Source organism: Solanum lycopersicum, chromosome 7 (genome assembly GCF_036512215.1).
Source record: "Solanum lycopersicum chromosome 7, SLM_r2.1".
NCBI classification, from domain to species: domain Eukaryota; kingdom Viridiplantae; phylum Streptophyta; class Magnoliopsida; order Solanales; family Solanaceae; genus Solanum; species Solanum lycopersicum.
In genome coordinates this window covers 30109692-30124177 of record NC_090806.1, presented here as the reverse complement: position 1 = coordinate 30124177, position 14486 = coordinate 30109692, and the positions used below count along the sequence as shown (strand labels likewise).

The 14486-nt window shown below is 31.6% G+C and overlaps 1 protein-coding gene across 4 annotated transcripts; it reads left to right on the top strand.

The window, feature by feature from the left end:
• Positions 1 to 966: 966 nt before the first annotated feature.
• Positions 967 to 6953, top strand: LOC101262432 (uncharacterized). Of its 4 annotated transcripts, none has more exons than XM_069286794.1 (11): positions 967 to 1727; positions 1885 to 1939; positions 2309 to 2408; positions 2518 to 2761; positions 3357 to 3410; positions 3515 to 3654; positions 3864 to 4431; positions 4559 to 4667; positions 4802 to 4851; positions 5645 to 5785; positions 6430 to 6953. In XM_069286794.1, exons 1-11 carry the CDS (start codon positions 1155 to 1157, stop codon positions 6676 to 6678), a joined length of 2283 nt encoding a protein of 760 aa, XP_069142895.1. In that variant the 5' UTR covers positions 967 to 1154; the 3' UTR covers positions 6679 to 6953. The 4 variants fall into 4 exon arrangements, with proteins under 4 accessions (XP_069142895.1, XP_004242963.1, XP_010323457.1 ...); XM_004242915.5 differs by having other exon boundaries at positions 973 to 1727; positions 3861 to 4431; XM_010325155.4 differs by having other exon boundaries at positions 973 to 1727; positions 2515 to 2761.
• The last annotated feature ends 7533 nt before the right edge of the window (positions 6954 to 14486 follow it).

The following is a 14486-nucleotide window of genomic DNA, read 5'->3' as shown; positions in this document are numbered from 1 at the left end:
TTTTACTTGTGACCTATAAATTTTAAAATTTGAATAAGAAAAATATATAAGGGATAATCTATGAAAGAAATATACTTACCTTCTTTGTCAAAATAACAGTGGTTTAGTCAATTTGATATGACAAGGAAGTTTTATAGTTTATCAGAAAAAGATAATTGTTTGAAAAAGTTACTTATGTGGATAAGGAAGTTAATAGAAGTTACCTATTTATCTTCTGCTTGTTTTCCTTTTATTTTGCATGAATTAGTTACAATATATAATTTAATATTATTTAAAACAAACTCAAACTTATCTCTTAGCAAAATTTGATGGAAATTTAGTTGTAACTACTTGGATTTTTTTTTAAAATAAAAAACTTAATTGACAAATTTTATTAATTTAAATTAAAAATTTTAAACTCTCAACTTTCACATTTAAACAAATTACCCGTTTATGTTTAAGAAATTAATAAAAATGTCAATTATTTGTTTTTGAAATAAATATAAAATTTTAAAATAATTAAATGAATGTAAGTTCTAAAATGGTTAGATACATGTAAATAATAAAGCTACAATTAATTATATTTAAGATTAAAAAAAAAGGGAAACAGTTTATCCCTAATCCTAACAACGTGTGACATTTTCTAAAAAAATTTAAAATTTAAATTGGAAAAAAACTAACAACCACAAATTAAATTTTTAAAATTGAAAATTTTATGTACATATCACTTTTTCTTCTTTTATTAAAAGAATATGGAAAATTTGTGATTGATCGAATAATTATATAAAGATGTGAAATTTATAATTTTCTTTTTTTATTAGAAGGATATAAAAGATTTGTAATTAATCGAATAATTATATAAATATGCAAAATCATGTAATTTTCTTCTTTTATTAAAAAAATATAGATGATTTGTGCTTGACCCAATAATTATACGATGGTGCGAAATTATGTACTATATATAATTACCTATTAGTATTTATTTGCAAACAGGAGTAGGCGGCAGAACTACAAATTTAGGCATTTGGCGGTTTATCTTTGGTGAAAATTCGAATTATTTGGCGCTAAAACCCTAATCCCCATTTCCATCTTTACCGCTCCCCACTTTGAATAAAATAAAATCCACTTTTTTGTTCTTCAGTATCCTCTCATCCCCATTTTGATCCAACAGATTCATGGAAAGCGATGACGATTATCAGTCCTTTTACATGCCGGAGGAGGTCCGCCGTCCCAGGTTCAAACGTTTAAAGAAAGCCTCCAAAAATCAACATCCTCACTTCTTTGACTTTCCTAAGGTTGATTTTTCCAAAGTGGAAGCTTTAGAACAAGATGAGATGAAAGTTGGATCTGTTTCTGAGGAAAAGGGCGGTGATAGTACGGAAGATTCTGCTCAACTCCTATCACGTGAAATTGACATCAGATTTTCTGATGAGAAGCATAGTGAGGACTTTGATGACAAACATGTTCAGCACTGCAAAGAGGTTAAAAGATCTCTAGAATTTGGCCAGGACCATGAGCAGTCTCATGGCAAACAACATAGAGAAATTGGGGAAGATTTGGTATCTGATGATGTGTCAAAAGAGATTCATGAAGAGATTGGGGGAATTGACCAAGTGAATATAGAGAAATTGGGATTACAACTGGATGACAAAAAGAAAATGAAGAAGAAGAAGAAGAGATCTAAAGGCGACTTTGATAGAGAACTGAAGTCTAAAGAACTGGCTTCGAACAAAAGAAGAGAAGAAAAGGTTTGTTGAGCACATAACATTATTTGATACTCAATCTCTCTTGTTTGAGACGTAGTTGTTGTGGTTTATTTATGTATACACAACTTTGTAATTTGTGATAATGCTTGCATGTACATATGTTAGTTTGACATTCTTGGGTTTACTTGTTGACGTACAGGAAAATAAAGCATTTCTTCAGCAGCTTCATGTTGATACTCAGCGATTATTGCGAGGTCTGTATGTACTGTTTTTGGTACTTCCTTTCCTCTGGCTAATTTTGATTGGATGTGAAGGTTTAGTTTGTCATTTCTATTATGTTAGTGATAGTTGAATAACTTTTGAAAGTATGATTGAAATGTTAACTTGATGAAGAAAAGTTGTACTAAAGTTGAAAGATTGGAATAATTTAATAAATTTGGATTTTTGGAACTTGCTAAAGTTGTATGTAAACAAAATGGTGTCAATCATTTTGAAGCTTCTTATAATAAAGTGTCATATAAATTGTTATAGAGGAAGCGGATCTTCTTTCTTATGAAAAATGTTTACTTGTACAAACTGTGTCAGACATCATGGAACTCACGTTTTTTTCCTAACTTGTTCAGAAAGCAAGGATGCAACATTTAAGCCAGTACCAGTTGTACATAAGCCAATATCCTCAGTGCTGGAGAAGATTCGGAAAAGGAAGCTTGAAATCACGAAAAAGTCTGTAGTAGTCGGCATTTAAGCAAATACGTGTCTTATTAAAAAAATCTTTATAGGTTGTGGTTTCTCACTTTTTATCTATACATTTCTATTGTTATTTTGCTAGCAGGACCACGATGCTAATCAGCAACAGTTCCATTCACAAATTTAGTGCTGCAAGAGAGGTGACAATGGAAGTAGACGCAAAGAGCGCATACTCTGAAGAGCCGAGAGTTGACAAACTGGAGATAGAGATGGATGGGGAAGTGGATGCACACGGCACAGAAACGGGCAGGACTACAGGTGCCTCCAAAATTGATGGAATTTCAGTACCTTCAATAAAGAGAAGCAGTGAAATTGTTCTTGATGAAATGGTGAGTGAAATTGCTGCATTGAGTTGAGCTTTGTGTCTGGTCTGGGTGTTGTTTCTTTTCACAATTGAGTTGAAGGTAGTTTCTGTAAAATAATTTAACTTGGACTTCAATTAGTGACTCGAGAACTGTTTAAGGCCTTTACTTTTCAATCATTTGGATAAGCATGTCTCATTTGTTTAAATTTTGCGAGCTGTTTGTAACTGTTGTTGAAATGTAACATTGAATTGGGTTTTGTCTAGTTCCTTCTCTGGCTGAAGTGGGTGCTGGATATTGTTAGTGGAAGAAACTGTTTAACATGACTCAGGGAAAGAGACCAACTTTTATCGGATTTGTTTCGAACCAAATCTAGTTTTGATAAGCGTACATGAGACCCATGCCTTTTAAACTCTAATGCCATCATTGTGCTATGAATTGAAATGGAGTAGGTACCTTTCAACCTCATCCAGGTTAAAGATTGTCAATATGCTACCTGAAGTCTGCAATCTATATTGATGGCATTTCGAACTGTGGTAGAACCTAGAAACATTAGAGATTGGTGTTTGAAACTGAATAAGATTACAAATTGTTAAGTGCTGCTGCTATTATCTCTCTGCAGGCTTTGGATGAAAGGCCCAATGCTGTATTTAGAGCTCCTGTTGATGACACTCAGGTAGTTTCTTATCTTTTCTATTAAAAAGGGAGCTATTGTTAGTAACACCAGGTTTGCAAATAGCCAAAGAAAATCTGAATGCTGGAGCTTTTTCAATTTGTCAGGATCTATTTGATGATTCTGAACCAACTGGCAGTAAGGATGAGATACTTGATGACCTGGCCTCTAGTCCTTCAGAAGAAGTAATGGCACCGTCTCTCCTTGCTTTGAACTTGAAGTTTGATTCTGTCCCTCCAGATGAAAGGTAATTGGTTCGGAAGTATCTATGCATGCAAATCTAATAATGTTTTACTGCAACCTAGGCTGGAAAAGCTCCTATTTTCTCTTTTGCAAAGGATCATATATCCACAAACAAAAAAGTTTATTTGTTTGTTGTCATTATTTTATGCTAAAATATGTCAGCTTAGTTATTGCAATTAACTCCAGAAAATAAAAATATTTCCCTTTCAGAAGTTCATCAGATGAGGAGGATAATGACAAGGAGAATATTAGTCCGTATATAATAGGTGGCAGCGGCAGCAATTCTCCAAAGGGAGACCCTGTTAAAGCATTTGTTGATGATGAAGCAGAGGAAGAAGATGACAGTGATAATGACCTAATCCGGTTTGGTGATGATGAAGACGATGATGATATTGATGATTCTGCTGAACGCCATGATATTATTGCCACTGATTACAAAGAAAAGGTAATTGATAATGAAAAGCGGAATGAACTTCATCAAAAGTGGCTTGAGCAGCAGGATGCAGCTGGAACTGAAAATTTGCTGCAACGGTTAAAATGTGGTGTACAACAAAAAGAGACGATGTCGGTTGATGATGAACCAGAATGCGAAGAGTGTGAAGAAGAGGTCAATGGCATCGCTGACATGGATGCAGTACCTAAGAGTTCTACTCGGTTGAGTTCAAAAAAAGCTAAGCAAATAATATTCCAGATGTTTGTGGATAAAGATGACATATTCTTATCTGATGAAGACGAGGAAACTGAAAAGAGGGTTGTCAAGCAGCGCATTCTTTATCACCCTGTGAGTTAGCAATGTTAGATTTGACACACTGACACATCACATTAACCTTGTGTTATATTCTTTGCTTTACAAACATTGTCTTTAATTTTGTTTGATAACTTACTCAGCTTTACTAAACACAAATCAGGAGGTTACAACTGTAGCGTCGCCTATTGAGGATGAAAGTTCCAGTGAGATATTTGGACTAATAAAGAAGCTTAATACTGTGCCGGATAAGAGAAAACCAAAAGCATCGTGTAGGTGTTATCCCAACATTTATAACTACTTGTTTAAGTATGATTCTTTTAAAAGAATGGTGAAGTACTTGTATTATTATGTTTTAGTTGTTAGCATTATTTCCTTACATTTCATTGCTGTTGCAACTTTGCAGCGTTCTTTGATACAGTGCTAGGGGATCAAAAGAAAAAAAGCTCTTTGAAGGTAAAAATTGTCTTAGTGAGTGTTTGGATTGGCTTATTTCAAGTACCCTCTTTTTTTAAAAATATATTTTATTTTACTTTTTGAGATGTTTGGAAAGACGAAAGTGTGTGTTGAATCCATTAAAAGTAGTGCATTTTTTATGGATCCGACACCAGTACGGCAACATTTTTAGGGAGTCTAAGCAACTTAGCTTCTAAGCAATTCTTTTAAGACTGAAAAAGTACAAATAAGCTAAAAGCCAAAAGTTGGATATTCTCAACTTATGACTTTTAACTTTGTAAGATACTTGAAAAAAACATCCAAACACCCCTTAATTTACTTTTGTAACTAGAAACATGAAACTTAGGTTGGGTGTAATTTATCCACTAATAAAAAGCTATCAAGAAACATTCACTTAAACTCTTAGAATCACATTTGATTGGACTCTACTCTTACAAAAAGTTAGCTTATTTTTGTATCCATTTACTGATTTGGAATTTGAGAAGTGATTTACTATGGACCTAAATGTCATTCTATCCTTGCCAGATAATAGCATGTTGGTGCAGCTGTATCTGGGGAATATATTTTCATATTTTTTGCATCCTAGCACAACTGCACAAGTACCATTTGGTACACTAAGGCCTTGCAGTTGGGCACCACTTTTCTTCCCCCAGTTATATTCAAGTTCTATTATGGTGCAACTATTGCATAGCTCTTTTTCTTTTTCCTCATTATTTCTTTTTATCTCTATTCGTTGTTTAGACATTGTATGACTAAAAATATGCGTACATCTGCTGATTGTTTTATTCTGTAGTCCTCTTTTCTTGGACGAGTTACAAATCATCTTCCATCATCCCATAAACAAAGTTCAACTGTAGTTCGTTCTTTCATCTTTGGACGGGATGACAGCAATAGCCGAAGCTCAGTGTCGATGTCAGAGGATTCTTCAGATATGGTAAATCTTCATAGTTGCTTCAAATTTGTGCATCCCATCACCCATATAGTAACTAATATGTAGTTTTGTAATGCTTCTAAGTTCTAACTGAGATATGTTTTTGATTTCATGGTTGGACTCTTGATCTTTTTATTTTCATCAGATGATTGGGGAATGAGACCTGACTTACCTGTTGTTGTGCTGCTGATGTTCCTCCATTATTATTATTATTATTATTACTGTTATTATTATTATTATTATTCACATTTGATAAGACCCTCCCTTCTATCCATGTCTCTGCTCCTCAACTACTATCGTCATATAGTCCAACTCTAGCATATGCTATATTATTCCATGTCTATATACAGTGAGAATCTAGGTAGATGAGAATTTCCTGTGGTATAAGTATGCCTATCTGGAGGATATTTGACTTTTCTCCTAGTAAGAAGATGCCTATCTGGAGGATATTTGACTTTTCTCCTAGTAAGAAATAGAACGTCCCCAGAAGTTAATAAACAAGATATGAGCATTAATTGAAAATGCATATTCAATAACTTAAAATACTGTAAGAAATCATATCATGGATTGCTTTTGTGTGGTTGTTATCCATTTAATACTATAAAATTGATATTGGTTTGTAAGGACATATTCAATCTTTGTTTCAGGTGGTGAAAGAAAACCTTCGAAACAGGAATAGTACAACTAAGTTTGGAAGCTTTCAGGCCAAATCAATTAGTCAAGGTAAAAATGCTGCTGCAGGAACAACATCAGCTGGTGCTCCCTTATTTGAGATATTAAAGCGATCTTCAGCACCATCTAATGTATGCTCTCGAGATGTTTTGCTTGACCTTCCTAAACCTCTGCTTGCTGATCTTAGAGTTTCAAAGAGGTCCAAGGCAGAAGAGAAAATATAGTTGATTTGTTTGTGTTTTTTCTTTATCGTTTCTCTTTTCTCTTTCTCCAGAAATCATGGAAGAGTATTGTGAGTCATCTGAAAACAGTGAGAGGGGTGCCAGTTCAAATTTTTTATTTTGTTTGTGTGAATAATACCTTTGTCAATGGAAGCGGAATTAAAAGAATTCAGAGTGAGAGAAAGATGTATTTGAAAGAGGGATGATTTTATTATGAGGGAAAGCCCTCTATTTATACACAAAAACATTACATCTTTGGCCAAAATGGCTGACACTTACTTTACCACTTGACCTTTTTACATTTGGCCGACACAAAAAACAAAAAACTTACTGTTACTAATGGCCTATTTTTTATTATTGGTCGACATACTTTTACAATACTTTTTTACATATGGCTGATATTCAGCCGACACAAAACGATAGACACTAAAAAACAAAATACTTTACTTTATACACAGATGTCTATTTCTTTTTTTTTTAATCTTGTGTGAATCTTTTTGATGTAGCTTGCTTTATTTCTTTTGTCATTATCCTAAATCAATTGTTGGTATTACGTTATTTTCTCCGTTACACTTGGAGCATCTATGATCTGGGTGTTTGTTGCTGATAAGTTTACAATATCTTACTAATAACTCCTCTGAAATAAATTCCTTCTTCAAGGCCTTTGTAGTTGGTTGCTCCTCTGACTTTAGTAATGACAAAATTTATTGCTGGACTTCATTCATATCTGATTACCTTAGCTCTTTGGAGTTCGAATAAATCATTACTTGATCTCGTGCATAATAACTCCAAATAGCATTGCCATTTAAATAATTACTAACTCTTGTATAATTGTTGCTATTCCAATTATCCTTTTATTCACATAAAAGTTTGGTATTTCTATCTTTGGTATCTCGATTTGTTTCTCTATCTCTTCCGGTATAATCATATCTCTGGTCAGGCCTATCTTTACAACTTGTATTGGCGACTTTATCTCCCCGTATAATATCTCAGCTGGTGCTGTATAGAATTTTATATAAAATAGGTTTCCTTTAGTAATTCTCTTACATGTCACAAATGCTCTATGTAATTCCGGTATTTCAATTATTTCTTCTTCGGTATATGTATATACTGTATTTAGTAGTCCATAGCTATAACATGTTTTAACTAAATTTGGACTGGTTTTAGGTTGTGCTATAAGTTTGTTATATCCCTGTAACTTCTGGGTTATATAGTCTTCTTCGGGTTTTTTGTTTGCGTAGATCTTGGGTTCAAGTTTAAATATGTCTGGATTTTGTATATGTTTTCGATGTAGGACTGCGTAATGTAATTGTATCTCTTTTTGTCATTCTGTAGACTAATTACATATGTGGATGTTTGTGGTTCCACGGGTATCTGTACTTGTGGTTTTTGGATAAATGGTTTTATGAATAGTTGGTTTAAATTTGTATGTTTTGGTTTTTCACTATTTTTTTTGCTCGTACCTGCAGCTGTATTTAAACAAACTTTGTTATGGGTTTTTTGGAGTTTCCCAACGTCTTCTTCTAGTTCTGGCTGTTTACCGTCCGCCGAACGACGGTAGTCTGGATATTGTAAACTTATCAGCAACAAACACCCAGATCATAGATGCTCCAAGTGTAACGGAGAAAATAACGTAATACCAGCAGTTGATTTGGGATAATGGCAAAAGAAATAAAGCAAGCTACATCAAAAAGATTCACACAAGATTAAAAAAAAAAGAGATAGATATCTGTGTATAAAGTAAAGTATTTTGTTTTTTAGTGTCTATCGTTTTGTGACGGCTGAATATCAGCCATATGTAAAATAGTATTGTAAAAGTATGTCGACCAATAATAAAAAATAGGCTATTAGTAACAGTAAGTTTTTTGTTTTTTGTGTCGGCCAAATGTAAAAAGGCCAAGTGGTAAAGTAAGTGTCGGCCATTTTGGCCAAAGGTGTAAAGTTTTTGTGTATAAATAAAGGGCTTTCCCTCATAATAAAATCATCCCTCTTTCAAATACATCTCTCTCTCACTCTGAATTCTTTTAATTCCGCTTCTACCCCACATTGGTATCAGAGCTAGATAATCAAAAGAGAAGATATGGAAAACACATCAGAGATAACAAATCTACAAAAGCAGGTATACATTTTTACCTTCATAAGTAGCTAAATTAATTTATTCCTGATAATATCTTGTTGATTATAATTGTTTATCATGTCTTAATAATGTTATAATAAGCATCTTTAGAAGGTTTGCTACAGAAATATTCTATGAACAAGTATGCCCAGACTATGCCATCCTAAGGTTGAAACCGATAGGCAAGAAGGCCGTTTAGGGGAGTAAACAGAGTTGAGGCGCTGTTAGGGTAACTAATCAAAGAAGAAAGCTGTAGTAGTGACTAGACGAGATGATTATTAAATCATTATTATTTCATAATAAATAAGTATAATCCATTAAGAGGTTGGATGGAATAAAACTTTTAGCAAAAATGAATAAAATGAATACCTATTTAATAGATGATGATGATAATTACAAGATATTATTACTTTATATATTAAAAGACCTTAATACTGATATAAAAAGCGAAATTTATGACATATTAGTAACATATGAAGTAATAGAAGTAACAACTCAAGGTTGGACAGAATTAGATATACAAGATAATTTTTATGATGAATTTTACTATGACATAAATGATTTATATGATGATATAGATATATTCAGAGACCAATGATAAATTACGAATACTTACAATATTGGGTAAAAACTATAGAAAACATAGATCTACATGAAAAATTACTAATTGAAAATTTATTCGATTATTTAAGAACTCGAGAAGTTGAACATCTAGAATATATTATAAACAATGCTAATGAAATACAACGATTATATCTACTTAAAAAGGAATATTATAGAAAAACATTTTATGAAGAATAATACAACACCAAGCAAAGAAACTAAAACAACAAAAACCAAGATAGATAAAAAGGTACGAAAGATATGGAAAGAATTAAAACCTTTATATATAGAATATGAACTATCACAACTTATCAAAACAAGTAACAATAAAAAAGATCATTTAATAAATATAATTTCAAAAACAGAATACAAATATGTTTGTTATTTGAAAAAACAGTATGAACAAAGAAAAATATAAACAACAATTGATAGAAAAAATAGCTGAAAAAGAACAAGAATTACAACATAGAAAAAGAAGATTAGAAGAAAATATTTTAGTAGGAGTATGTAATAAATCAATATTAGCACAAAGAAAAGTTATGTTTATGTTAGAACTAGAAATAGATTATCTTGAATATAAGTTACAACATAATATAATACATAAATTATAATGAACAAAGAAGAATTTGCAGTAGACGAAAAGACATATGAAAATCAAGACGGAATGATAATAAAAATAATATTTTCAAATCTAGGAAGAAGATATAAGAAAATAGGAAATAACCTATATTTAATGTTAGAAAAAGAAACAACAAAATTAGAAGATAGTTTAACAGCTATGATAAGAATAACAAAAGAAAATGAAGAAATAGACAAATCAAAATAAATTGAAAAAATAAAAATACAAGTAAAACAAGAAGTACAACATTTAGAAGAAATAAAAAATACAAGAATAAGTGAATTAGAAAAAGAATTAGCTAGGTTAAAATTATTATATGAAACTAAACAAAAACAAAAGGAAAAAGATAAAGAACTTGAATTAACTAATGAAATAACAGAGATGGAACAAAAACTAAATGAAGATCTTGAAGTAAATGAAATAAACGAAAATGAATCAGATAGAATAAATGATCAAAAATCAGAAATAAGTGAGACATTTACAGAAATTCTAGAACAGGTAAATAAACCAAAAAAATTAGAAATAAACATAGGAGATATGAATAGACCTAGTACGTCAAGAGTTAAAACTCCAAACAATAGTCCCAGAAATAGTCCTAGAATTAGTCCCAGATGGACACCACCAACTTCTTATACAGAAAGTTATCAACAATCAGATAGAACTAATACAATATGGAATAGTAGATTAAATAAAAATTGGATACCAAAACCAATAAACGAACAATATAATTTCTTAGATCTAGATTGTGTTACAGATATAAATAAAACAATATTACTATGGATAGGAAATATGTCTAAGCAACTAATAGATAACAAAATAAAAACAACAGAAACACCAAGGTATATAGAAAGAACGTTTGTAGGAACAACAAGATTATGGATAGAAAATCTACCCTCAGAAAGTTTAGAAGTACTTAGAAGTGACAAGAAAATAGATGGATCTCCATCAGCAACAAATATAGATATACTAGATAAATATGAATCAGCAATAAGAAGTGAATTTGGTAGTATGACCACGGATATAAGAGAATAAAACAGGGAAAAAATAATAAATAGGCAACTTATGACAAAATTAGCTATATGTAAAATGTGTTATGTAGAAGAATACACTTGTGCATTTAAAGAATATTATTACAAAGCAAAATACAATTTTGATGAAGCAAAAGAAATAAGAAAACAATATTTTACGAAATTACCAGAACCATTTAGTACAAAAGTAATAAAAGATTGGAATGATGAAGGATTAATAGATACTTTAGGAGCAAGAATAAAATTTTTACATCAATGGTTCATACAACTATGTGAAAATCAAAAAGAAAAATTAAAAATGGAAAAAGTACTAAACAAAAATTTAACCTGTTGTAAAAATAAAACAGCACCACAGTTTGGATGCATAACAAAAAATTATAAAAAGAAAAAACCTATGCAATATAAAAATTATAGAAAAACTAAAACTATGTATAAATACAAAAAACCAAGACAAAGATATTATGTAAAAACTTATAAAATGAAAAGACCATATAGACCTAAAAGAAAAATATCCCAATGTACATGTTATAATTGCGGAAAGATAGGACACATAACTAGAGATTGTAAGTTACCAAAAGACCCAAAAAAGAAGCAAATTGCAGAAATAATTATAGATAATGACAAATATATGCAAATAGAATATATAGACTATGAACTAAGTGAAAATTATAGTATATACGAAGTATCAGACATAGAAACAGAAAATGAAGAAGAATATATTAATCTAGATAATGATATAATAGACGAAGAAATATAATGTCTGAAGACGATATAAAAATAATATCCAAAGAAAATTATCAAAATGAAGAGTTATCAGACCAAAAAATTATATTTGATAATACAATTTTTGAACAAATAAAAGGAAAAGAATTAGACTTAAGTGTTGAAAAAGTACTTGAAATACCTACTTTAAGAAATTGGTTTAAAAGACAAAAGGAAGAATATTATGTAGTTAGTAAGAAAGAACATATTATAGATTGGAAATATGCAAGAGGAAAAGCATATATACCTATACTAAGTAAACGAATAATAAATAAAGAAATACAAGATATAAAAGCTAAAACACCTATAAAATATGTACATTTAGGAGGAACATAAATATTAGTAAAAGCTTGTTTTAGAGAAGGAATAGATACACCTATTGAAATATATTTAGCAGATGATAGAATTATACACCCTATAGAAAAAAGCGTAATAAGTGCAGTAAAAGGAAATTTAATATACCAAAAATTTAAATTTATAATAAGTGTCAATTATACAGTAGCATTAACAAATAGGAATATAGATAAATCATTAGTATTATATTGGAAAATGTCTGGAATAGAGTTAGCACCAGGCAGTAAAATATTTACAGCAAGATGCAAAAACTTATATATATTAACAGCAAAACATAAAATAACAGCAAGAAATAAAATCGATAAAATAAAAATAGAAAATCCTTTCGAAAAAATAATTACTAATGACTATAGTTATAAAGAAATTGATACAGAAGAAGATTTAGAAATTGTAAAAGAAAGATTAAGCACTTCAAGCGTACCAAATACGTTAACAAGAGCTACCTCATCAAGAATGAGTACATCTAAAAGAAACTATGAAATCCCACAAAACTTATTAGATAAGGAAGAAATAACACCATATCATTATTTCATAACAGGAATAATAAACCAAAGAAAATATAAATCTTAATAGATACAGGACAAGAAGAAAATTACATAACAAGAGAGTTAGTATTAGAAGAAGAAATTATAAAAACAGGACACATATGCCCTGGATTACCTAGTGAGATAGTAAACACAAATGAAGAAACAACGGAAAAAGAAATAATTATAGGAGGAATACCCTTAGTAATACCATTTAAAATATACCAAGGAAATCATAATATTACATTAGGAATAAAATGGTTAGAAAAAGTTAAACCATACATGTCACGACCCAAACCGAGCCGCGAGTGGCACCCACACTTATCCTACTATGTGAGCGAACCAACCAATCTAAATCCCAACATTTCAACCATAATAAACAGAATATAATGCGGAAGACTTAAAACTCATTAACGAAATCAATTAAATACCTTCTAAAGTTTATCAATTACTATCCCCAAAACCTGGAAGTCATCACCACAAGAACATCTATCCTCAAATTACTAAATCTAAGAGTATCTAGGAAGCTAAAATAAGTAAACAGCTGGTCCATGTCCGAACTTCAAGACATCAAGACGTGAAAGAAAGAATCCATTCCGAGCTAGGAACAATAGCTCACCCTAAAATCTGATTATCCTGAAGTCTGGCTAGAGTTGCGGTTGAGTTGAAGTCGATGGTACGTTTGCTGCACTCCACAAATAACAAAGAAAGAAACATACAAGTAGGGGTCAGTACAAGGCAAAAGAACTGAGTAGGTATCATCGGCCAACTCAAAATAGAAATCAATATATATCGAATAATAACATAAAACCAACCAAATACTTAACAGGTGACAACAACAAGTACCATAACCATTGGCCACAACCCCAAGCACATCTATGAGGACTCAAGCCTCCACACCATACTCATTTAGGAATTAGGTTCTTCAAACCTGAGTATATTAGCATAATTCAAGATTTATTCTCTTTACTATCCTGGTGTTGGAACGTGACACTCCGATCCCCTACTATCCTGGTGTCGGAACGTGACACTCCGATCCTCTACTATCCTGGTGTCGGAACGTGACACTCCAATCCTCTACAATCCTGGTGTCGAAACGTGACACTCTGATCCTCTACTATCCTGGTGTCAGAACATGACACTCTGATCCTCTGCTATTCTGGTGTCGGAACGTGACACTCCGATCCTCTACTATCCTGGTGTTGGAACGTGACACTCCGATCCTCTACTATCCTGGTGTCGGAACGTGACACTTCGATCCTCTTAATTCTCATTCCTTTAGTTCATCAAGCCTTCTTTTATACCAAGGCAACATCATTATCAAGGAGGTTTTTAAAGTTTAAGATTCAACAGCCTCATCATGCTAATTCATCACAATTACATAATCACATCATGCAAGCACACAATTAAGCATATAGAAGACTTTACAAAATTACCCAGTACATATCAATCGCTATTTAGAGTTTACTATGAGATAGCATAAACCATAACCTACCTCCACCAAAGAATTCGTGATCACGCAAGCTACTCCTCAAGGTCTTTGCTTTCCTCTTCGTTTCTCCCTCTCTCGTTCGTTCTCCCCTCTTCTCTCTGCTCTTTCTATTTTTCCTTACTCAAAATCTTTTTCTTTTACTCTAATTATCATATAATTAAGTATAAAAGATGGTAAAAGTAACCCACTATTTCTTCCAAGGTTATCTCCTTTAACCCCCAAGTAATTGAATTATTAACATTAAACCACTAACTTTATACTCATAAGCAGGAATAGTCCAAAACACCCCTTAAAACTCTTAACAGAAATCCAA